At 34.7% G+C, this 22278-nt stretch overlaps 1 protein-coding gene across 2 annotated transcripts in view; it reads left to right on the forward strand.

Annotated features, from left to right (window-relative positions):
* PGR (progesterone receptor) overlaps nucleotides 1–22278 on the forward strand; it is a 104697-nt gene that overhangs the window by 80897 nt on the left and 1522 nt on the right. For both annotated transcript variants that reach the window (XM_059929372.1, XM_059929373.1), the window contains 3 exons: nucleotides 5000–5144; nucleotides 6633–6763; nucleotides 20839–20996. In XM_059929372.1, coding sequence (XP_059785355.1) covers nucleotides 5000–5144; nucleotides 6633–6763; nucleotides 20839–20996 — 434 coding nt within the window. The remainder of the gene's footprint in view (nucleotides 1–4999; nucleotides 5145–6632; nucleotides 6764–20838; nucleotides 20997–22278) is intronic.

The following is a 22278-nucleotide window of genomic DNA, read 5'->3' on the forward strand; positions in this document are numbered from 1 at the left end:
TTAACATGTTTCACATGCCTCTGGGGCCATTGACAAAGTAACCATGTTTTGCCGAAACTCTTCCTTTGGCATTCATCACTTCCCTTACAGACAGATAAAGTTTCTCTCAATTTATGTATCTCCTGTTTCCTTTGTGGATTTGTTCTCCCACTCACACCATGAATTTAGCATTTCCTGGTTCCATCTTATATTCCAGTAGTTTCTCAGTCTGCAAGGCTGGATGTGCTCACTCATGGCCTTGTTTTCAACTACCACTATATTCTGATGACTCCTAATTACATGGTACCAACCCAGACCCTCTACGGAACTACTGGACCATATATTTCTACTGCTTATTACACATTTCCACCTGAATGAACTTCCAAGCCAATATGACCTTCTGCTCTGTGAGCCTAAGGCCTTTTACTGTATCTTGAAATGGCACCTCAGACAGAATCTTGATTATAATCCTTGGCTTACTTTTCTCCTTCACCTCCTGTCTAATTAGTTATCAAATTCTGTCAACTCTGCTTATTATAGATATGATTCATTATCCATGATATTTACACTGCTACTGCCTTGAGCTAGTTTAGGTCCTGGTCATTTTTTCCTAGATTTCGGTCGTAGACCCCTGACTGACACTGTTACCACAGTTTCACACTACCCCCAAACCATCCTCAATTCTGCCACCAGAATCATCTTTCAAAAACAATTATAATCAATTATATTATTCCCTTCCCTTTCCAGAACAAAGCCACACTTCTTAGCCTTAGTACCCCAGGCCTTTCTGTGATATGCCTCCTGAGTTTGCACATTTTCTCTCACTCTCCCACTTCAAGCACCTCTGAGCTTCAGTTCCCACAAAGCTCTTTGCTCCATTTCCTGCCTTTCTTCATCCATATTGTTTTCCTTACCTGGAGACCCTTCTTTTCTCCTACATCTTCCCTGGCCGGTCCCTAACTAGCCTTCAGGATGCTAATCAACCTTCCCCTAGAAAGATTTTCCTGCGCCTTCCCAGACTGAGCCAAAGGCCCCTTTTCTCTCCGAGCGCTTCACCCTTGCCTTTGTCAACCACACCACTGTCACGCTTGAATGGTAATTATGTTCTACTTATCTGTCTGTCTCACAGACTACAAGTATTAAAGGCAGAAACAGCATCTTTCTAGTCTTTATGCTGAGTTGCAAACATAATGCTTCATCCCAAACAGGTGCTTAAAGAATATTTATAGAAATTTAAATTTTGGAAGTGGTATGAAAGAACTATGCTACCTTAAATCATTACCCATCAAGTCCTTATTCATAATGTCATCAAACATATGTTGGTGATTACATTTATTGTGCTGAAGCTTTTTTGTGTTCCTTAAAGTTCATGCTTTGTGTCATAAGGTGCTGAGGTAGTGAGTGCTCTGCCCTTGTTGTAGATTAGCTATTTCAGTATGCGACTGTTTTTAGAGGAGCACGGCCTGTATATTTTATTGAAACTCTGGAATTAAGCCAGGAGAACCTAGAAGGTCATATAGGCCATGTGTTACTGTACACTTTCTTTTCAGTTTTTTTTTAGGCATTAAGGATTGGACAGCTTGTGACAGAAATTATCAAGTCAAGTCACTTTAAAGGAAAGGGCATTTTTCTTTACTACTTGTTGAACACAATTACGGGTCATCCATCACTTCTCTCTCTGTGTGAAGGTTTTCATTTTGATCCTCATCTCAAATGTACTGAGTTTACCTGATCATTATCATCAATGGGAATTTGATCTCAGTGTTCCCGTCTTTGTTTCAGTATAAAGTAATGAATGATATTACAGTTAATGGTAAAAAAAAAAAAAAAATTGCACTTCTGTACCAAGTATGTTCAAGTCAATTTAACATTGTACATTTATCTCAGATAAGCCCTCTAAAAGGGGGAGTAAATAAAGCTATTTTCTGAGTTGTTTTCCACTCTGTTAAATAGAAAGAATATACTTCCTGCTATAAATATTGGTAATTTCATAAGTTTTAAGTTATTTCAGCAAGATTTGCCTTTTATATTATAATATACTAAAAATAGACCAAGTCTATATGTGCCTCCCTTGAGGGTGTCTTGCTTTGCAAAAATTAGGAAAGTTTATTTATTTCTTATCAAATGATCCTAAACTTGGTGGAAGAACTAATTACTATTACTATAAAATATTCAGTTTACAAGTGGCATTTCTGTATTAGATCTATTGTATTGACTGACTCATAATTTAAAAAAAAAAAACAGAGAGGTAAAATATATAAACATGAACTTCAAGATGCATGTATGTGGCATATGAAAATAAAAAGAGAATTATGAAAATTGCATGCCAAATTTTTCTTAGCTAGTTATTTAGGGAGTCTTTCTACACCTGAATAAATCAGGATGTAAGCAATAAACACCAACTCTATTAATTTTAAAAAACAGAAACAAAAAACCTCTGGCTATCGAAAACAAAACAAGGATGAATTGGGAGATTGGGATTGACATATATATATACTAATATGTATAAAATACATAACTAATAAGAACCTGCTGTATAGCACACAGGGAACTCCACTTTGCTGTACAGTAGAAACTAACACAACATTGTAAAACAACTACAACTGCCCCACAAAAAAACAGTTGAGCTTCACAAAAAACAAAAAAACAAAACCAAAAACAAAACAAAAAGAAAAAAATAATTTTCTGAAAAAACATCAGGGATTCACTGAATAGAAGCTAGAGGACAAGTCTGGAAAGTAGGCAGAAACCAAGGCATCTCTGGAGGGCCAATAAACAAATCACAAATGTCCCCATTGGATCCCACTGTCATTAGGCACTAGCACCATCACAAATAAAGCCTAACCATATGTTAGTCTTTGTTTTACTATTTTTTGCTTCAAAGTCCAGGTAGTAGGTGTTCCACAGATCAAACCTAGATCACAAGCCCAGGGAAAGAGGCCTTAGCCAACTTCCTTGGTGGGAAAGTGGGGTACTTGTTCTCACCAAACTACAATCAATGGGAAACTCTATTTGCATAGAGGAAAAAAGGGAGGGAGAAAAGGAGGCAGGGGAGAAAGTGAAACACTGAAAAGTCACCCTCCCCCCAGAAAAGGGGCAAATATCTGCTATGGTACCACTATTTATGAATATGTGCTAGGGCTGTTTTTGGTTCATCTGAGACTAAGAATTTCTAGGAAGGGAATAGCAGTCTTCCTGCTATTCACATGAAGTTGGGACTATCTGGAGCGTATGGAGAGAAGATAGATAGCCTTTTCTGCTACCTGCCTTGAGATAGTTAACTGAATCAGGAAATAAATTTATTTTGCCCTTGAGATCTAAGGAATTAAGTTTTGCTTTGGTTTTACTTTTGAAATAGGCCATTTGTAAGTGGACTTCAGTGAGAGTTTTTGAAGGAATAGATGCTATTTAAAAAGCTGTACAGAAAGTGATTAAGGTTCCTACCAAAACACTTATTTTTCTTTATACCTTTAATGAAATATTTCATTCACTTTTATTGTTTCAGGTACACTCAGGTACAAATAATTTAAATTTTATATCTTTTGCTCAGATAACTCCTCATACCTCTAATTCATATGTATATGGGTATTCATTCCATCAGTCCCTCAAACAGATCCAAAACTTAATATTTTTTCTCTAGCCTGTTTCTCCTCCTTTATTTTGTCTCAGTAATGCTGTTATCATCACCCACCATTCAAGTAAAAAAACTGAAAGATCTATTTGACTCCCTCTTTCTCCTACCTATGTACTATCACTTGCCAGATTTCTTTGATTTTACTCTTTAAACATTTCTCTGATGCACTCTATCTTCTCTACTCCTACCTGTTGGCTTATTTCAGGCTTTTATCATCTCTCACCTGGACTTTGGCCATAGCTCCCAATTTCTCTCCCTAACCTCAGACCTTTTCCCTTGAATCCATCCTCCACATGGCTACCAATGAGCTGTGCATAATATAAATCAGGCTATATCACTCCCATTGCTCCTTAATAGGAATACAAGACCATCCACGATCTGACCCCAGCCCATGCCTCCAAGCACCTCTTTCCCCTCCCTCCTTTGAGCCCATCAGTGCTGAGCTGGTCATCTTCCCCCAAGCAGGCAAAAAGAGAATTAGAAAGAGATGGAGAGAAAACTTTGACTATGTAAATGAAGATACACTTGCCTTTTCCCTGCCATCCTTCCTCTGCCACCAACACCAGAGAAAGGTCTAAAAGAGGGAGGTTGTGAAGGTGTGAAAGACCAGAGCATTCACACCACACACACACACACACACACACACACACACACACACAAACACATCCATACCCACACAGACTCTAAACCTCTTAAGCCATATGGGAATTTAAAATGAGACTAGATTAAGTTTCAGAAAGCAAAAGTGACCAGAAAACTATGGAATCTACCCCAAATTTAATTAAGGATTGTTAAAGAAAAATTAGACGTAGCATAATTGAAAGCAGTGGTTTTACAAAATAAAACCAATTTATGTTTAAATCCCAAAGAATTAAGATTCCTCAACCAACTGACTCTGATCTGTTCAGGCATTATTTCTGTTTGGGGGCAATTTTCCTGATCTCCCTATTGCCTGGTGTATTCCCTCTTACCTTCTCTATCGCAATACTTATGTGCTTATCTCTCCTGTTGAGTTGCAAGCTTCTTTTAAGGGCAACGGTTGTGTCTTACTCATCTTCATAACCCCAACATTTTACCACAGTGCCTGCACACAATTGGCTTTCAATAAATGAGTGTTGCATGAATGAATGATAGATGTTTGATTTAATTAGTGAATTCCCAGAAATGCTAAATCACAGTGACTAATTTTAATAAATTCCAGAGTCTCTTCTTGTTTTTAGTGTTTCAGACTCTACTATTATTTCCTGCTTTTTTGTGTAAATATATTGAGATTGAAAACATTATATTACATTACCCTACTTACATCTATTTTCAAATTTTTATTTATTTTTAAGGTTTTTGACAAAGTGATTTTTGTGATCATTTATATGTAAATTTATTTTGTAGGTTTTCGAAACTTACATATTGATGACCAGATAACTCTCATCCAGTATTCTTGGATGAGCTTAATGGTATTTGGACTAGGATGGAGATCTTATAAGCATGTCAGTGGACAGATGCTGTATTTTGCACCTGATCTAATACTAAATGAGTAAGTAGTAACTTGACATTTGTTGTTATTGTTATCAAAAGTATATACGTAGGATAATCTTGAAAATTACATTTCAATAGATGATCATACATCTAGTGTCCTAAATAATAGAATTTTCCTGAAAGGTTTCTTAGAACTACCTCGGGATATAGCTTTAAATGACAACATTAATAAAATTGTATTATTTTATCAGTGATTTGATATTTGGAGCTTTTTTCTTTTACTTCAATAGTTGTCACAAATCAAAATTTTTTTAACTTCAAAAATGTATCAAGAAATATACTTAAAGACAAAAGTAAATATTTAGTTTATCCAATTAAAATTTTTACATTGGTAGTAATGAAGATAATGGATTAAATGAGGAATATTTTTGCATGAAAGTATTGACTTACCTTCAAAAAGTAAAAATATTATCTGTCTTCCTAGAGGAAAAATTAGACTGGCAATTTATTTAAAACATTGAAAGATAAATACTGAAATTGAATTCAATTTGCTTCATTATATTGGAATTACTGTAATTAACTTTGTACATATAACCTTAAACTGAGTAAGAATCTTTTCATGAAAATATTTATACTGTCCTAATGGTGCATGCTGACTCAGAATTATATAACATGATAATTTATATTTGGATAAGTCTTTACAGATTACAGGTAACTTTCATATATTTTATTCCATTTTTTCCTACAATCCCTTGAAGTTGGTAAGGAATCAGCACCCTTTATTTCACAGTTCAGGAAACTGAGGCAGTTGCATAATTTGCCAAAGAATCTTAGCTCTTCTGAGTCAAAATCTAGTTTTTTTTTCACTATTCCTGTTCACTTCTTTGACTAGCACAAATATTACAAAACAGTACAGAGTTGAGAAAATGCCTTAAGTAAATTTCCTTAACATTCAGAATTTATGTTTGTCTTGTCACTTATTTAATGCTTGTTAATGTTGTCTTTTCTATATCACCATACATTTCCTCTAGAATAGTTCACAGTGTAACTATTTTATACTGAATACTCTAAACTGAATACACTGAACTATTCTATACTATTCAATTTCTGTGAATTGAATTCACTCTCCCATTGGATTGCACACAAAATTTTATTTGTGTTTTTCACAGGAAAAAATCAGTAAATAAAGTATTTCCTGAGTGTTCCTCAGCACCACATTTTCAACTCCCACAACTTTGCTCTCCTTTCTTGGTTTAGGTTTTTAAAATGTGATAATAAAAGTGAGAAACAGCATTAATCTTAGTTAATGTGTATTTAATATAATTTTCTAACTTCAAATTTTTTAACCTCAAAAATCCAGTATTGTGACTAAATTTAGAAGACATTTAAAATTCCAAATATTGAGTTTGTTTATAAAAAGTCATTTTCAATAAGTCAGGTAATTACTAAATCTCATAATCTCTGATACATTACATAAACTGGCTAAGATACTCTGTGTTTTTCTTTTTCCTGTTGCTTTTGTTTTGTGTGTTGTGTGTGGTGCAAGACAGCGGATGAAGGAATCATCATTCTATTCATTATGCCTTACCATGTGGCAGATCCCACAGGAGTTTGTGAAGCTTCAAGTTAGCCAAGAAGAGTTCCTCTGTATGAAAGTATTGCTACTTCTTAATACAAGTGAGTGAGCATAAGTAACTTAATACAAAATATTTACTTTCTTAATTTTTAATTCATTAGGAAAGTTTCAAACAACAATATGATCATATGATTACACATGAGCTATGAATCTTAGATAACAACTGCAAAAGAGAAACATCCATGGACTATAATAACATTACTTCATATTTCTCAGGTTTTACCTATCACCTAATATTAAAATAGCCCATCAATTAAGCCAGGTTCTATCCTTTTTAGGTAAAACATAATTAAATGACTTTTTCATATTCATCCAATTAGATATTATAAACTAATTAATATTGCATAATCACAAACTATGCTTCCCTCCATCCCAACCCCACAAAGGATTTACTCTGTAAAACACACAATTTTATTTGTAACTATTCTCTTTATGTCAGGATAGGCTAACAGTTATAACACATAACTGCAAAGATCAGTAGCATAATACAATAGCAGTTTATTTATTACTCACAGTCAGCCCAGTGGGTTGGCAAGAAAACCCAGGCTCCTTACATTCAGGGGCTCTACCCTTTTCATCACCTTGGAGTCCTCCATTGGATCTGACTAGAAGATGAGCACTGCGGAAGAAGAGGTTTAGAGATGAGACCTTGAACTGTCTGCCACCCACATTCTGTGGCTCACCTTAACTGCAGGAGAGGCTGGAAAATGAACCCTAGTTGCATACCCTGAAGAAAAAGGAAATGTTGTACTATAGAACAGCATTGGTAACCAGAAGGATGGGTAGATATCCATTCATTCTTTAATACACAAAGAACACATGCATCTCTGCTTCAGTGGATCTCCAAGGGTCTGGGTGGGAAATTTTTTTAAATTGCTTCTAACTTTTACCCTTTTCTGTGCCATTTCCATGCACAGGTAGACTCAGCCTTTGAATGTCTGAATTGGCCCTTCCTTCACTCATAGTGATTTGAAAGGAAACCACAGAAAGCTAAGGCCTTAGGTAGAAAGTGAGCCAATAGTTTCTCATCAATGATTGTGCAGAGACTTCCTTCTAATGGCATAAATCTTGAATGGTGGGGCTGGGGAGTATATCAAGAGAAAAAGCAGAAAAGCTGAACTCTTAAGAAGAAAGTTTACCTCATGAAATCTATGCCCAGATACAGATTAATACAGGATCTAAGGATCCATAGCCTTATCCCCCACCCTTGGAAACCCTATCTGGAGCATAGACCTGCAAGCCTAATTTGATGAAAAAGCATAAAAGGGGTTAAGGGAATTGATATGGGACTGGCCAAGAGAGTCAACTGGAATAAATGTAATAATACAGCAGTTAATGCCTGTCATTCTCTTCTTGACAGTAATGAATCCAATAGCAGATGTATCATAGATAGTCCTAGATCTCCCAAATTAGTTGATGTCATTAACATAATTCTGTAATTATGGCTAGGCTACATTATGCTGGGGACCAAACAACCCCAAATCTCAGTAGCTTATCAAAAAAAAATTTTAAGTATTTATTCTTCTTACTATATTTCCAATGCAGATCAACAGGGAGGCTCATTGTCATCACTCAGGTGTCCAGGCAAATGGAGGCTACATCTTGACGCATGCTTCCATAATCACTAGAGCAGTGGTAAGGAAAGGGAGTGGTAAGGGAAGGAAGGGAGATACATATGACTTCCACTCACATACCATAGAAGGCAAGGTTTTTGGCCACTTGCAACTTCAAGGAAAGGGAAAATCATATATTTAGTGAATAGCACTATACGTAATATATATATATATATATATATATATATATATATTATTATATGTAATTGTGTAATAAAATTTGCACAAATTTTAATGGGATTTTTGAGGAGAGACTTGGCAATGTTATTGAAAATTCATCATTAAGTCTTAAAAACTAGGTAAGTATTACAAAAATCTGGGGGCAGAGAGAGAATTAGAAAGCTACAATAATTAATAGAGTATGGAAGAGAAATACATACACTGAATTAGTCAAGTCAGACTAGTACATACTAGAACTTAATATGCTGCAGTGGAAACATCACAGATCTTTGAGCATGGAACAAATAAATATTGTTGAGAAAAGCAGCTTTATATTTGCGGGAAACTTAGTTTGGATATTTAGCTCAAATTGTATCCTAAAATAAATGGCACATAATTGTAAGCACCTTAATTGTTAAAAATTAGCTAAAAGGAATATAAATGATTTAGAAATCTCAAATAAGGAATACCTTTTAAAAAATAAATGCAATAGGAAAGTTGGCAAAGAAAAAGTTCAATGATTTGATAAGAATTTAAACCTCCCATTTGCCATTAAAAATTAAAATACAGATATCCAGGAAAATATGGCAGTTTGAACACACACTTTTACCATTGTTCCTAATAATAATAAAACTACGTAAAAATATTAGTCAAGGGATTTTTTTAAGAAATAAAATAAAAGGGAAAGAAAATGAAAGAAAAATCAATAGCAATAAAATTCTGCAAGCCAGCATGTAGAACTAATTTAGCATACCTGAGAAGGTGGATTCTAAGCCTGAAGTAAGAAAAGTCAAAAAGCACCTTGATTTGCATCACTGAATCTCTAACATGTTTTGCAATTAGTGACAACAATGATTTTTTTTTTTTTTGAAATGAGAATGAAAGTAGAATTTAAAACACCAAGTTCTGTTGAAAATCTGTTTCCAAATATTACCCAACCATGCAATTGTTCTTCTGCAACTAAGGCAGAGATTGTAGGTTTATTCCCTGAAGAGGATATAACAGAAGGCAGCTGGATTGGTGAACTGCAGGCACTGATGAGGGTGAGGGGTTCGATAGTGGAAACAAATTAAGTATATACTAAATGTTGAGACACCATCCTCCGAACCCACCTATCTTCTGGAACACCATCATCCAAGTTTATATTCTCCAGATAGGAAAATGAAAGATTCTTCTCTAAAGAATTTGTTTAGCTGGAAAGAAAAATAACTAAAAATGCTAATAGCAAGAGTTTCTCTTTGAAATAGCTTAGCCAGATTGCCCTGCACTAAAGCTCACAGTCAATAAGCACTACCCATTCAAACGGAACTATCAATCAGCTTTTTAATTTTCCACTCTTGAATGTAAATAAACAACGAAGGCATCTGAGGAAGGCGTTTGATATCAAAGACAAAGACAAAAACAAAAACAAAAAAAAAAACTTGGAGGAAACAGAAACCATGTAGGGAGATGAAAACTTCAAAAAAATTTACAAGCCATCCTTCTTTAGAAAGATAAAAGAGCATATTCCAACCATAAAACAATGACTGGATACATGAAAAAGGAAAAACACAAAGAAAAGAGCTCTTGGAAAAAAAAAAAAAAATATATATATATATATATATATATTTATATTTAATTTAAAAGTGAGTACTGGCATTGGAAGACAGAGTTGAAAAACCTCTCAAAAGTAGAGCAAAAAAACAAAAAAAAAATAAGAAAAATCACAGTTCAGAAGGAAGCCCAACACCCAAATCTAGAAAGAGAATAACAAAACATTAGAAAAAGAAATAAAGATGTAAACATTAAGGGAATAGTCTGTCTTTTCAGCAAATGGTATATGGAAAACTTCATTCAAAAAAATTAAGTTGTACCTTTACCTTACACTATATACAAAAATTGACTTGTCATTTTGGAGAGAGGTGGCCAAGATAATTGAGTAGGAAGACCATGAATTCACCTCCTCCCACAGACACACCAAAATTACAGCTATTTTCAGAGCAACTATCTATGAGAACAACCTGAAGACTATCAGAAAAGATTTTCCATAACAAAAGAGATAAATAAGGAAGCACAATGACTCAGGTAGGAGAAGTGGAAACATAATATAGTCAGGACCCACATCCCTGGGTCAGCAACCCACAAATAGAAGAAATATCACAATTGTAGAGGTCCATTCCAAGAAGCAAGGGGTCTGAGTCCTATATCAGGCTCCCCAGCCCTGGGTCCTGCACCAAGAAGATGAGCCCCCAGAATATCTAGCTTTGAAAACCAGCGGGGCTTAACGTTTGAGAGAGCTGGAAAGCTATAAGAAACAGAGATGCTGCTTTTAAAGAGCATATGCAAAATCTCGCATACTCCCAAGTCCTAGCATAATGTCAGTAGTCTGAAAGGGGCCTGGGTCGGACCCACTTGCTGATCTTGGAGAGCCCCCCAGGAAGGCAGGAGGCAACTGGGACTACCCCTAGGAACAAAGATGCGGGTGGCAGCCATTTTGGGGAGCTCATTCTACCATGATAACACAGGCGCTGGCAAACATCATTTTAGAATCTTCTCTCTGGATTAGCACAGGGGGCTTACCTGCCCTCCAGAAAGCAGGTACCAGCCCCAAGACACCCTGGGCTGCCCAGCTACACAGGGACCCAGCCCTGCCTGCCAGTGGGCCTGTAGCCACCACATAAGGCAGGGACTCACAGGGAACCAGCCCTCCCTACCAGTTCACCCACAGTTGTCAGTCCCATCACAACAGAAGGGCACACACAGTCCACATACTAGAGAGTATAGCTCTGGTGGCCAGAAGGGAACATACTGCTGGGTCCCTAGAACGTCTCATTCATAAGGCCAGTTCTCCAAGATTGGGAAATGTAACCAACCTACATAACACATAGAAATAAACACAGAGAGTTGGGCAAAATGAGAATAAAGAGGAATATGTTCCAAACAGAAAAACAAAACAAAATCTCTGAAAAAGAACCAAATGAATTGGAGATAAGCAATCTACCCGCCCCCCCCCCAAAAAAAAGAGTTCAAGGTAATGATTGTAAAGATGTTCATGAACACAGAATTCCAACAAAGAGTTAAAAATTACAAAGAACCAATCAGAGCTGAAGAATATTATAACTGAAATAGAAAGAAAGAATAGATTAGATGATACAGAGGAATGGATTAGTGATCTGGAAGATGAAGTAGTGTATATCCCCCAAGCTGAACAGAAAAAAGAAAAATGAACTTTAAAAAATGAGGATAGTTTAAGAGACCTCTGGGGCAATATCAAGCATACTAACATCTGTATTACACAGTCCCAGAAAGAGAGAAGAGAGAGAAAGGGGTCAAGACCTTAAGAAATAATAGCTGGAAAAATTCATTAACCTGAGGAAGGAAACAGACATCCAGATCCAGGAAGCACAAAAAACTATAAATAAGATGGACACAAAGAGGTCCACACCAAGACACATGATACTTAAAATGACAAAAATTAAAGATAAAGACAGAATCTTAAAAGCAGCAAGAAAAAAAAACCAGCTAGTTATGTACAAGGGAACTTCCTTAAGACCATCTGCTAACTTTTCAGCAGAAACTATGCAAGCAAGAAGAGAGTGGCATGATACAGTCAAAGTGATGAAAGGAAAAAACCTACAACCAAGAATACTCTACCTAGCAAGGATATCATTCAGATTTAAAGGAAAGAAAAAGAATTTCACAGTCGAGCAAAAGCTAGAAGAGTTCAGTACCACTAAACCAGCTTGACAAAAAATGTTAAAGAGACTCTGCTAAGCAGAAAGGAAAGGCCACAACTAGATATATAAAACTCTGAAAGGAAAATTCTTACCAGTAAAGACAGACATACAATAAAGGTAGTAGATCACCACTTGTAAAGCTAGTAAATGGTTAAAAGACAAAAGTAGTAAAATCATCTATATACAATAAGTAGTTAAGGGATACACACATTAAAAAGGTATAAAATACTGCCTAAATACATGAAGCAAATAATAACAAACAAAAAGGGAGAAATTGATGGTAATACAATAATACTAGGGGACTTTAACACCCCACTTACATCAATGTACAGAAAATCCAGACAGAAAGTCAATAGGAAACATGGGCCTTAAATGAAACGTTAGACTAGATGGACTTAATAGATATCTACAGAACATTCCATTAAAAAAACAGGAGAATACACATACTTTTCAAGTCCACATGGAACATTGTCTAGGATAGATCACATGCTAGGCCACAAAACAAGTCTCAATAAATTTAAGAAAAATTAAATCATATTAAGTGTCTATTCTGAACACAATAGTATGAGACTAGAAATCAACTACAAGGAAAAAAACTGGAAAAAATTACAGGAAGTCTAAACAATATGCTTCTAAACAACCAATGGTCACTGAAGAAATTGAGAGAAAATAAAAATATACCTTGAGACAAATGAAAATGGAAAACAAATTGTTCCGGAATCTATGGGACACAGCCAAAGCAGTTCCAAGAGGGAAATTTATAGCAATACAGGCCTACCTCAAGACACAACAACAACAAAGAAATCAAATGAACAATCTAATCTACACCTAAAGGAACTAGAAAAAGAAGAGCAAACAAAACCCAAACTTAGTAGAAGAAAAGAAAGAAAGATCAGAACAGAAATAAATGAAACAGAGATGAAAAAACAATAGAAAAGATCAATTAAGCTAAAAGCTGGTTGTTTAAAAAGATAAACAGGGCTTCCCTGGTGGCGCAGTGGTTGAGAATCCGCCTGCCAATGCAGGGGACACGGGTTCGAGTCCTGGTCTGGGAAGATCCCACATGCCGCGGAGCAACTAGGCCCGTGAGCCACAACTACTGAGCCTGCGCATCTGGAGCCTGTGCTCCGCAGCAAGCGAGGCCGTGATAGTGAGAGGCCCGCGCACCGCGATGAAGAGTGGCCCCCGCTTGCCACAACTAGAGAAAGCCCTCGCACAGAAATGAAGACCCAACACAGCAAAAAATAAATAAATTAAAAAAAAAAAAAAAAGATAAACAAAATTAATAAAACTTTAGCCAGAATCACCAAGAAAAAAAGGAAGAGGGCCCATAAAATAAAATCAGAAATGAAAAAGAAGTTACAACTGTCACCACAGAAATAAAAAGATCATAAGAGGTTAGTACAATATGTACCAATTAGTACAAATATGCCAATAAAATGGACAACCTAGAAGAAATGGATACATTGCTAGAAATGTGCAATCTCTGGGATTGACATATGTACACTATTGACACTATGTGTAAAATAGATAACTAATGAGAACCTACTGTATAGCACAGGCAACTCTACTCAGTGCTCTGTGGTGACCTAAATGAGAAGGAAATCCAAAAAAGAGGGGATATATGTATACCTGCAGCTGACACTTTGCTGTACAGTGTAAACTAACACAATATTGTAAAGCAACTATACTCCAATAAAAAAATAAAGATAAATTTTTAAAAAACCTAAAAACAAAAAAGAAATGTACAATCTCTAAGAGTGAATTAGGAAGAAATAGAAAATATGGACAGAATGATTACCATTAATGAAATTGAATCAATAATCCAAAAACTCCCAACAAACAAAAGTCAAGGACCAGATGGCTTCACGGGCGAATTTTACCCATATCATTCTCAAGTATTCAAAAAAGTTAAATAGGCCAGCATTCTATGAGGCCAGCATCACCCTGATACCAAAACCAGACAAAGATACCACAAAAAAAGAAAATTACAGGCCACTGATGAACGTAGATGCAAAACTCTCAGCAAAGTATTAGCAAACTGAATTCAATAATACATTAAAAGGATAATGCACCATGATGAGGTGGGATTTATCCCAGGGATGCAAGGAAGCTTCAGTATCTGCAAATCAATCAATATAATGAACCAAATTAACAAATTGAAGAATAAAATCCATATGATCATCTCAATAGGTGCAGAAAAAGCTTCTGACAAAATTCAACATCCATTTATGATAAAAACTCTTAACAAAATGGGTGTGGTGGGAACAGATCTCAACATAATAAAGGACATATATGACAAACCCTCAGCCAATGTCATACTCAGTGGCGAAATCTGAAAGCATTTTCTCTGAGATCAGGAACAAGACAAAGATGCTCACTTTCATCACTTTTATTCAACATAGTATTGGAAGTTCTAGCCACAGTGTCAGACAAGAAAAAGCAATAAATACCATCCATATTGGAAAAGAAGAAGTAAAACTGCCGCTGTTTGCAGATGACATGATACTATATGTAGAAAATCCTAAAGAGGCTACCAAAAACTATTTAAACTAATAAATGAATTCAGTAAAGTTGTAGGAGAGAAAATTAATATACAGAAATAGGTTGTACTTCTATACACTTATAATAAACTATCAGAAGGAGAAATTAATAAAAACAATTCCATTTATAATTGCATCAAAAAGAATAAAATACCTAGGAATAAATCTAACCAAAGAGATAAAAGACGAGTAATCTAGAAACTGCAAGACATTGGTGAAAGAAATTGAAGATGACATAAACAAATGGAAAGATAGACCATGCTCATGGATTGGAAGAATTAATGTTGTTAAAATGATCATACTGCCCAAGGCTATCTATAGATTCAATGCAAACCCTATCAAAATACTACAGGCATTGGGCTTCCCTGGTGGCGCAGTGGTTGAGAATCTGCCTGCTAATGCAGGGGACACGGGTTCGAGCCCTGGTCTGGGAGGATCCCACATGCCGCGGAGCGACTAGGCCTGTGAGCCACAACTACTGAGCCTGCGCGTCTGGAGCCTGTGCTCCGCAACAAGAGAGGCCACGATAGTGAGAGGCCCGCGCACCACGATGAAGAGTGGCCCCCACTTGCCGCAGCTAGAGAAAGCCCCCACGCAGAAACAAAGACCCAGCACAGCCAAAAATAAATAAATTAATTAATTAATTAAAAAAAGAAAATACTACAGGCATTTTCCACAGAACTAGAAAAAATAATTGTAAAATTTGTATGGAAACACATAAGACCCTGAATAGCCAAAGCAATCTTGAAAAAGAAGAACAAAGCTAGAGCTATCAAGAGCCCTGATTTCAAACTATACTACAAAGCTACAGTAATCAAAACACTATGGTACTGGCACAAAAACAGACACATAGATCAATGAAACACAATTGAGAGCCTAGAAATAAACCCATACTTGTAAGATCAACTAATCTAAGACAAAGGAGGCAAGAATATACAATGAAGATACAGCCTCTTCAATAAATGGTGTTGAGAAAAATGGACAGCTGCATGCAAAAGAATTAAACTGGACTACTTTCTCACACCATGTACAAAAGTAAATTCCAAATGGATTAAAGACTTAAATGTAAGACCTGACACCATAAAATTCCTACAGTATATGTTTTATTGCCTATGTTTGGCAGTATACACTTTGACATTGGTCTTAGCAATATTCTTTGGATCTATCTCCTCAGGCAAGGCCAACAAAAGCAAAAATAAACAAATGGGACTACATCAAACTAAAGAGCTTTGCAAGGTGAAGGAAACTATCAACAAAATGAAAAAGCATGTTACTGAATGGGAGAAGATATTTTCAAATTCTATATTTGATAAGGAGTTAGTATCCAAAATGTACAAAGAACTCATACAACTCAATATCAAAAAACAACCTGATTAAAAAATGGGCAGAGGACCTGAAGAGACGTTTTTCCAAAGAAGATACTCAGATGGCCAACAGATACATGAAAAGATGCTCAATGTCCCTAATCATCAAGGAAATACAAATCAAAACCACAATGAGATACTATTTCACACCTGTCAGAATGGCTTATCATTAAAAAAGCAACAAATAACAAGTGTTGACGAGAATGTGGAGAACAGGGAACCCTTGTGCACCATTGGTAGGATTGTAAGTTGGTACAGCCACTATGATAAATAGTATGTAAGTTCTTCAAAAAATTAAAAATAGAATTGCCATATGGTCCAGCAATTTCACTTCTGGGTATTTACCTGAAGAAAACAAAAACACTAATTTGAAAAGATATATGTATACCACTGTTCATTGCAGCACTATTTATAATAGCTAAGATATGGAAGCAATGTAAGTGTCCACTGATAAATAAATGGATAAAGAAGATGTGGTATATATATATATATATATATATACATATATATATATATGGCAATATATAATGGAATATTACTCAGCCATAAAAAAAGAAATGTTGCCATTTGCAACAACATGGATGGATCTAGAGGGTATTGGGCTAAGTGAAATAATTCAGAGAAAGACAAATATTATGTGATCTCACTTACATGTGGAATCTAAAAAACAAAACAAACAAATAAAACAAAATGAAAACAGACTCATAGATACTGAGAACAAATAGGTGGTTGCCAGAGGGGAGGGGATAGGGGGCAAAATAGGTAAAGGGGATTAAGAGGTACAAACCTCCAGTTACAAAATAAATAAGCCAGTGCATGTAATATACAGCATAAGTAATATTGCCAGTAATATAATAACTTTGTAAGTAATAACTTTGTATGGTGACAGATGTTTTCTATACTGATTGTGGTGATCATTTCATAAAGTATGCAAATGTCAAATCATTATGTAGTACACCTGAAATTAACATATTGTACATCAACTATATTTCAACAAAAATTTTAATTAACTTGAAATAAATCAAAGAACTAAATCTAAGATCTAAAACTATGAAACCCTTAGAAGAAAACATAGAGGGAAAGTTTTGTGACATTGGATTTTGAAGTGATTTCTTGGATATAACATCCAAAACACAGGCAACAAAAGAAAAAGATAAATAGACTTTATCAAAATTTAAAACTTCCGTGTATCAAAGGACACAACACAAAGAAAAGGCAATCCATTGAATTGGTGAAAATATTGAAAATCATATGTCTGCCAAGGTAAAAGTATTAATATCCAGACAACATAAAGAACCTCTACAATTCAACAATAAAAAAATAAACCAATTTAAAAATAAATAAAGGTCTTGATAGACATTTCTCAAAAGAAGGTTTACAAACAGCCATTAAGCACACGAAAAGATGCTCAGCATCACTAGTCATTAGAGAAACACAAATAAAAAACAATTAGATACCACTTCGCACCCATCAATATGGTTACTTACTCTCAGTAAAACAAAAAATTATACTAGAAAAGAAAAGAAATCATAGTAAATGCTATATGACTTGACTGTAGCAGCATTTTGCATAGCTAAAATAATAAACACTGAATATTGATCTAACCAATATTATGAAAATGATATTAGGAAGAGGAGGAATGGGAAGTTCTATGTGTGTGAGTGTGTTTGTGGTGTGGGGGTAATAGTAGATCTGGAATATGGAAATAGAGCTACAGTCCCATTTTCCATACTGGAAAGTCAAAAGTTAAAAATAAAAACTCAAGGAGCAGCACTATAAGGATGTTATTGAAAGCTATGGAAGGAAAGATCAAAAGAAATAGTTGAAAGAATTGAAAGTGTTTGCCTCTGGAGCATGGCAAAATTTGGATTGCCTGGGCAGTACTCTTTGCCCTAATAAAGTTACAAAACTGATTAAATATTTTAAAACTAGGCTTTAAACCACAAACTGAGAAGAATATTTAAAATACAGCTTAGATCACTATAAATGAATAGAAAACAGAAAAAAAATCACTAAAAAGCTTAAGAAAATTGTTCAACCTCACTAATAGAGAAGTGAAAATGAGATGGTATTTTATTTTTCTCTATAAAAAGCAAAGATTACCTAAAATGAAAATACTCATTACAAAGCACACAACAGTTAACTAGTAAGAAGTAGTTTAGAAATGTATATTATCAGTGTTAAGACAGTTAATACCTTTTACTCTAATAATTCTACTTCTAAGAATATATCCATAAAAAATAAGACATTCATCATAAGTATTGTTTAGATTAGTAAAATATTCCAAATGTCAAATGATAAAACAATTAAATAAATTGTATGTCCTACACATTTTTGTGATATGAAATTTTATGTGAGAATTAAAACATTCATTTTTGAAGAATTTTGAATGATATAAGTAAATGTTCTCAATATAATATTAGGAAATGTCCTAAAATATTGGATTGTAGGATCTCAGGTGACTTGTAATTTTCCATGTATTTTCTGTATTTTCTAAAATTTTTCCAATGAATACACATTATTTTTAAATTAGCTAAACCAAAAATAAGTATTCTTTTTTTAAAGTATTCTTATCTAAAATAGCATCTGGCTAACTGCCCTTCACTCACTCTCTCCCATTTGCCACTAACATAATTACAAGAAATCCTAAAAACCCACATGTGGACTCAATAAGAATCTGAGAGAAAATTCTCCAATCATGTAATGCTGGGTGTAATAATTAAGAAAACAATGAATTAATGTAAAGAGCTCAAAGGAAATAGAAATTTTTTGGAGAGCTGGTTCACCATAGATCTGAAATCTAAGGAAGAGAGTAGGAGAGGAGAATAATTTTCAGAGATATCCCAGGAGCATAGGATGAGAGCCTAGTGATTAAATTATCATATCCTAGGAGCATGTTGTTAGTGTTGATACTAAAAGAATGAGGCAGTGTGGGATTAGGCCCGCTTCTCTTGTAAAGAGGATAATTGGTTCAAGTCTGGTCCTAAACGCTTAGATGGATATAGTGAGGGCTTTGGGTTACTAGTTTTCCAACTCTTTAAAGCCCAATGAGAAGACAGTACTTCAGTAATCAGAAGAAAAAATAATTTTATAGTCATGTTTAAGAGTGAGGAAGATTTGAGGATTGGTTGGGAAGTGTAAAAAGAGTTATGGATGTTTAAAATAGCTGCTATAGGGATTTCCCTGGTGGTCCAGTGGTTAACACTTGGAGCTTCCAATGCAGGGGGCATGGAACTAAGATCCCACATGCCATGTGGTGCAGCCAAAAAAAAAAAAAAAAATTTTTTTTTAAAGTAATAAAAGGTTAAAATGGTAAATTAAAAAAAAATAAAATAGCTGCCATATGAAGTAGAGGGACAAGATCATAGATACACATAGCATATACATACAAATGTATGTACAACAGTTAAGTTTTCAATTGGAGCAAAAATCTCATATTGCCAAGATTACCTTTCTAAATCCCTTTTATACTCAGGATGTGAGCTCTTGAAAACTCAAAACCAAAGAATTAACTTTTGGTTTCTATCAGTTTGTTATCCGCGGCCGTCTTTTTTCCAAAGGAAGTGGAAGCCAAGGTCTGATTGGGGTAGAGGGAATAAAGTCGGAGTTTTTGAAAAAGGATTATTTATCTCCCTTTGCTGGACACATACGGTTGGCTTTGCTCAAATGAAGTACACTTCTCTATAGAAATATTGCTAAGGGTCAAGATCATAAATCCAGAGATTATGTGATTTTTCTTTCAGCAATCTGGATGTAGTTGCAGAAAAAGTCAGAAACTTCACTTCAGTTTGAAGATTTGTTTGTAGGACAAGTGAGACCAAAGTAAAAGGAAACAAGGAAACTGGGAGTTCTGGTAATAGAGTTGCTAAAGAAATCAACCAGACATCTCAGACAAGTGACAACAGAAGGACCGAAAAGATTTAGGAGAAAAGCAATAGGTAAATTGACTATGTAGTGGAAACAAGAGAACTAGTCATAAGAGTAGGAAGTTGTGCCCAACATTTGGATGTATGAATTAAGGATTTCAGAGGTAGATATATAAATTACCAGTTAACATCATAATAGGAATGAGAGGTATTCTCAATAAAATCAGCAACAAAATAGGGGTATTTACCATTACTATTATTATTTAATATTGTTCTGCAAGTCTTAAACAGTGCATTGAACCATGAGGCAGAAATGAGAGCTACAACTGTTGGAAAGGAGAAAATGAAGCTATTATTTGAATATAGTATTGTCTTATACCGAAAGAAAAAAATCAAACAAAAGCTGTTAGATTTTAAAATATAAATAAATGAATAAATAAAATACAGTAAAACCAAGTGGCTGAATATAAGAGAAAATTCAAATATCAATGGCTTTCTCTCATATCAGCAGGAAGGAGACAAAGACAAAAAAGATCCAGCATACATGTAGTTGTAAACTAAATCAAACTAAGTATTTTAGACAGGAATGTAGAATAATGTCAGGTGCTCTTTTGAGCAAATGCTAATAGCTCTAAAATAGGTAAGCTGAAATGTTCTTTAACTTACCTAGTTGTTCTTATCATATTCTTCAAAAGAACTAGAAGTTTACATGTTCTAAAACTTTTCCTATTTAAGATGTTTGTATCTAGAGTTGCAAATCAAAATAAATCATTATACAGCTCAGAAATTTATATTATAAACTGCTAGTGTCATCTTTTTTAAACATAACTGCCATTTGTAATTATCTTCTTGCAGTTCCTTTGGAAGGACTAAGAAGCCAAAGCCAGTTTGAAGAGATGAGATCAAGCTACATTAGAGAGCTCATCAAGGCAATTGGTTTGAGGCAAAAAGGAGTTGTCCCTAGCTCACAGCGTTTCTACCAACTTACGAAACTTCTTGATAACTTGCATGATGTAAGTATTTTGTTTTCTAGAATATTAATGATTATTTTCTGAATTATATCTATAACTTCTTAAATGTGAAATATAAATTTTACTTCATGTGTTTTCTTCAAATTTATATTTGTACTTACATTTTAAAAACCTGTATCATACTGCTCAGAATTTATATTATGCTTTTTTCATTTTTAGTGTAGATCACCCAAATATCCTTTTACTAGTATTTGTATAATTTGAGAGTAATTTAATGGTTGATAGGAATTGTGACACATTTTTCTGAATATGCTCTCAAATGTTTTTGTCTTAAGCTAGAAAAGATTTTATGTGTACAGGAAAAGCAAAGATATGGATGTGGAGAATAAGACTCTCATACCATTTTGGATGGAGTTATAAGTCAGTAACAGTGCTAATGGACAATCTGGCAGCATGTAGCAGTAGTTAAAGTTTGTGTGCTTTTCAAATTCCCACTTTTTAGGGCTTATCTTAAATAAATAATTAGACAAGTATTTAAGATATGTATGCATCATTGCCTATACAAGAGGAAAAAAACCCTAGAAATACCTGACACCAAAACTGGGTAAATAAAATAAGATATATGGGGTTAGTCGAGACATATTGCATACAAGCTTTTATCACTACTGTGTTCAGAAACCACACTAAAATAACAACAAAGCATAAAAAAGCTCTCTACTCACCAGGTCAAATTTGAGGCCTCACTGCTGAATATGAACCGACAGCCAAGATTATTAGCCATTTAGATAAAGCCTCTAAAATGTAAGGCAGAGAGCAAAATAAACAGAAAAAAATGTAACTTAAAGGAAAAAGCAAGAGTGCAGAAAATAGAAGAAAGCTTCAAAAAATTAAGATATTCAGAGAAATAAGAATGATGTTGCATCCATGAAACAAGAATAGAAAACATTTTATAAGGAACATTTAGCAAGAAAACACTTTTGGATAATTAAAGAAGAGCAGAAATTAAAAATTCAATATAAATATAAAACTCAGGAAATATAAATCTCAGGGAAACCCAGAAAAAAATAACAAAAAAGATAAAGATATGAAAAAGTAGAGAGATAGCAAATTTAGGGGATTAATCCATGGGGTTCCATTCTCCAGTTAGTAATTTCCAGAAGAAAGAAGAGAGAAAATCAAGGCGAGGCAATTATGTAAGAAATCATAAAAGAAAAGTTGCTAGAACTGAAGGATATGAGTTTTCTGAGTGTAAGGGCCCAGTATACAGGCACAGCACAACTGAACCAAGGCACATTGTAAAATTTCAGCATACCTGGAATAAAGA

This window comes from Balaenoptera ricei, chromosome 8 (genome assembly GCF_028023285.1).
Source record: "Balaenoptera ricei isolate mBalRic1 chromosome 8, mBalRic1.hap2, whole genome shotgun sequence".
Lineage (NCBI taxonomy): Eukaryota > Metazoa > Chordata > Mammalia > Artiodactyla > Balaenopteridae > Balaenoptera > Balaenoptera ricei.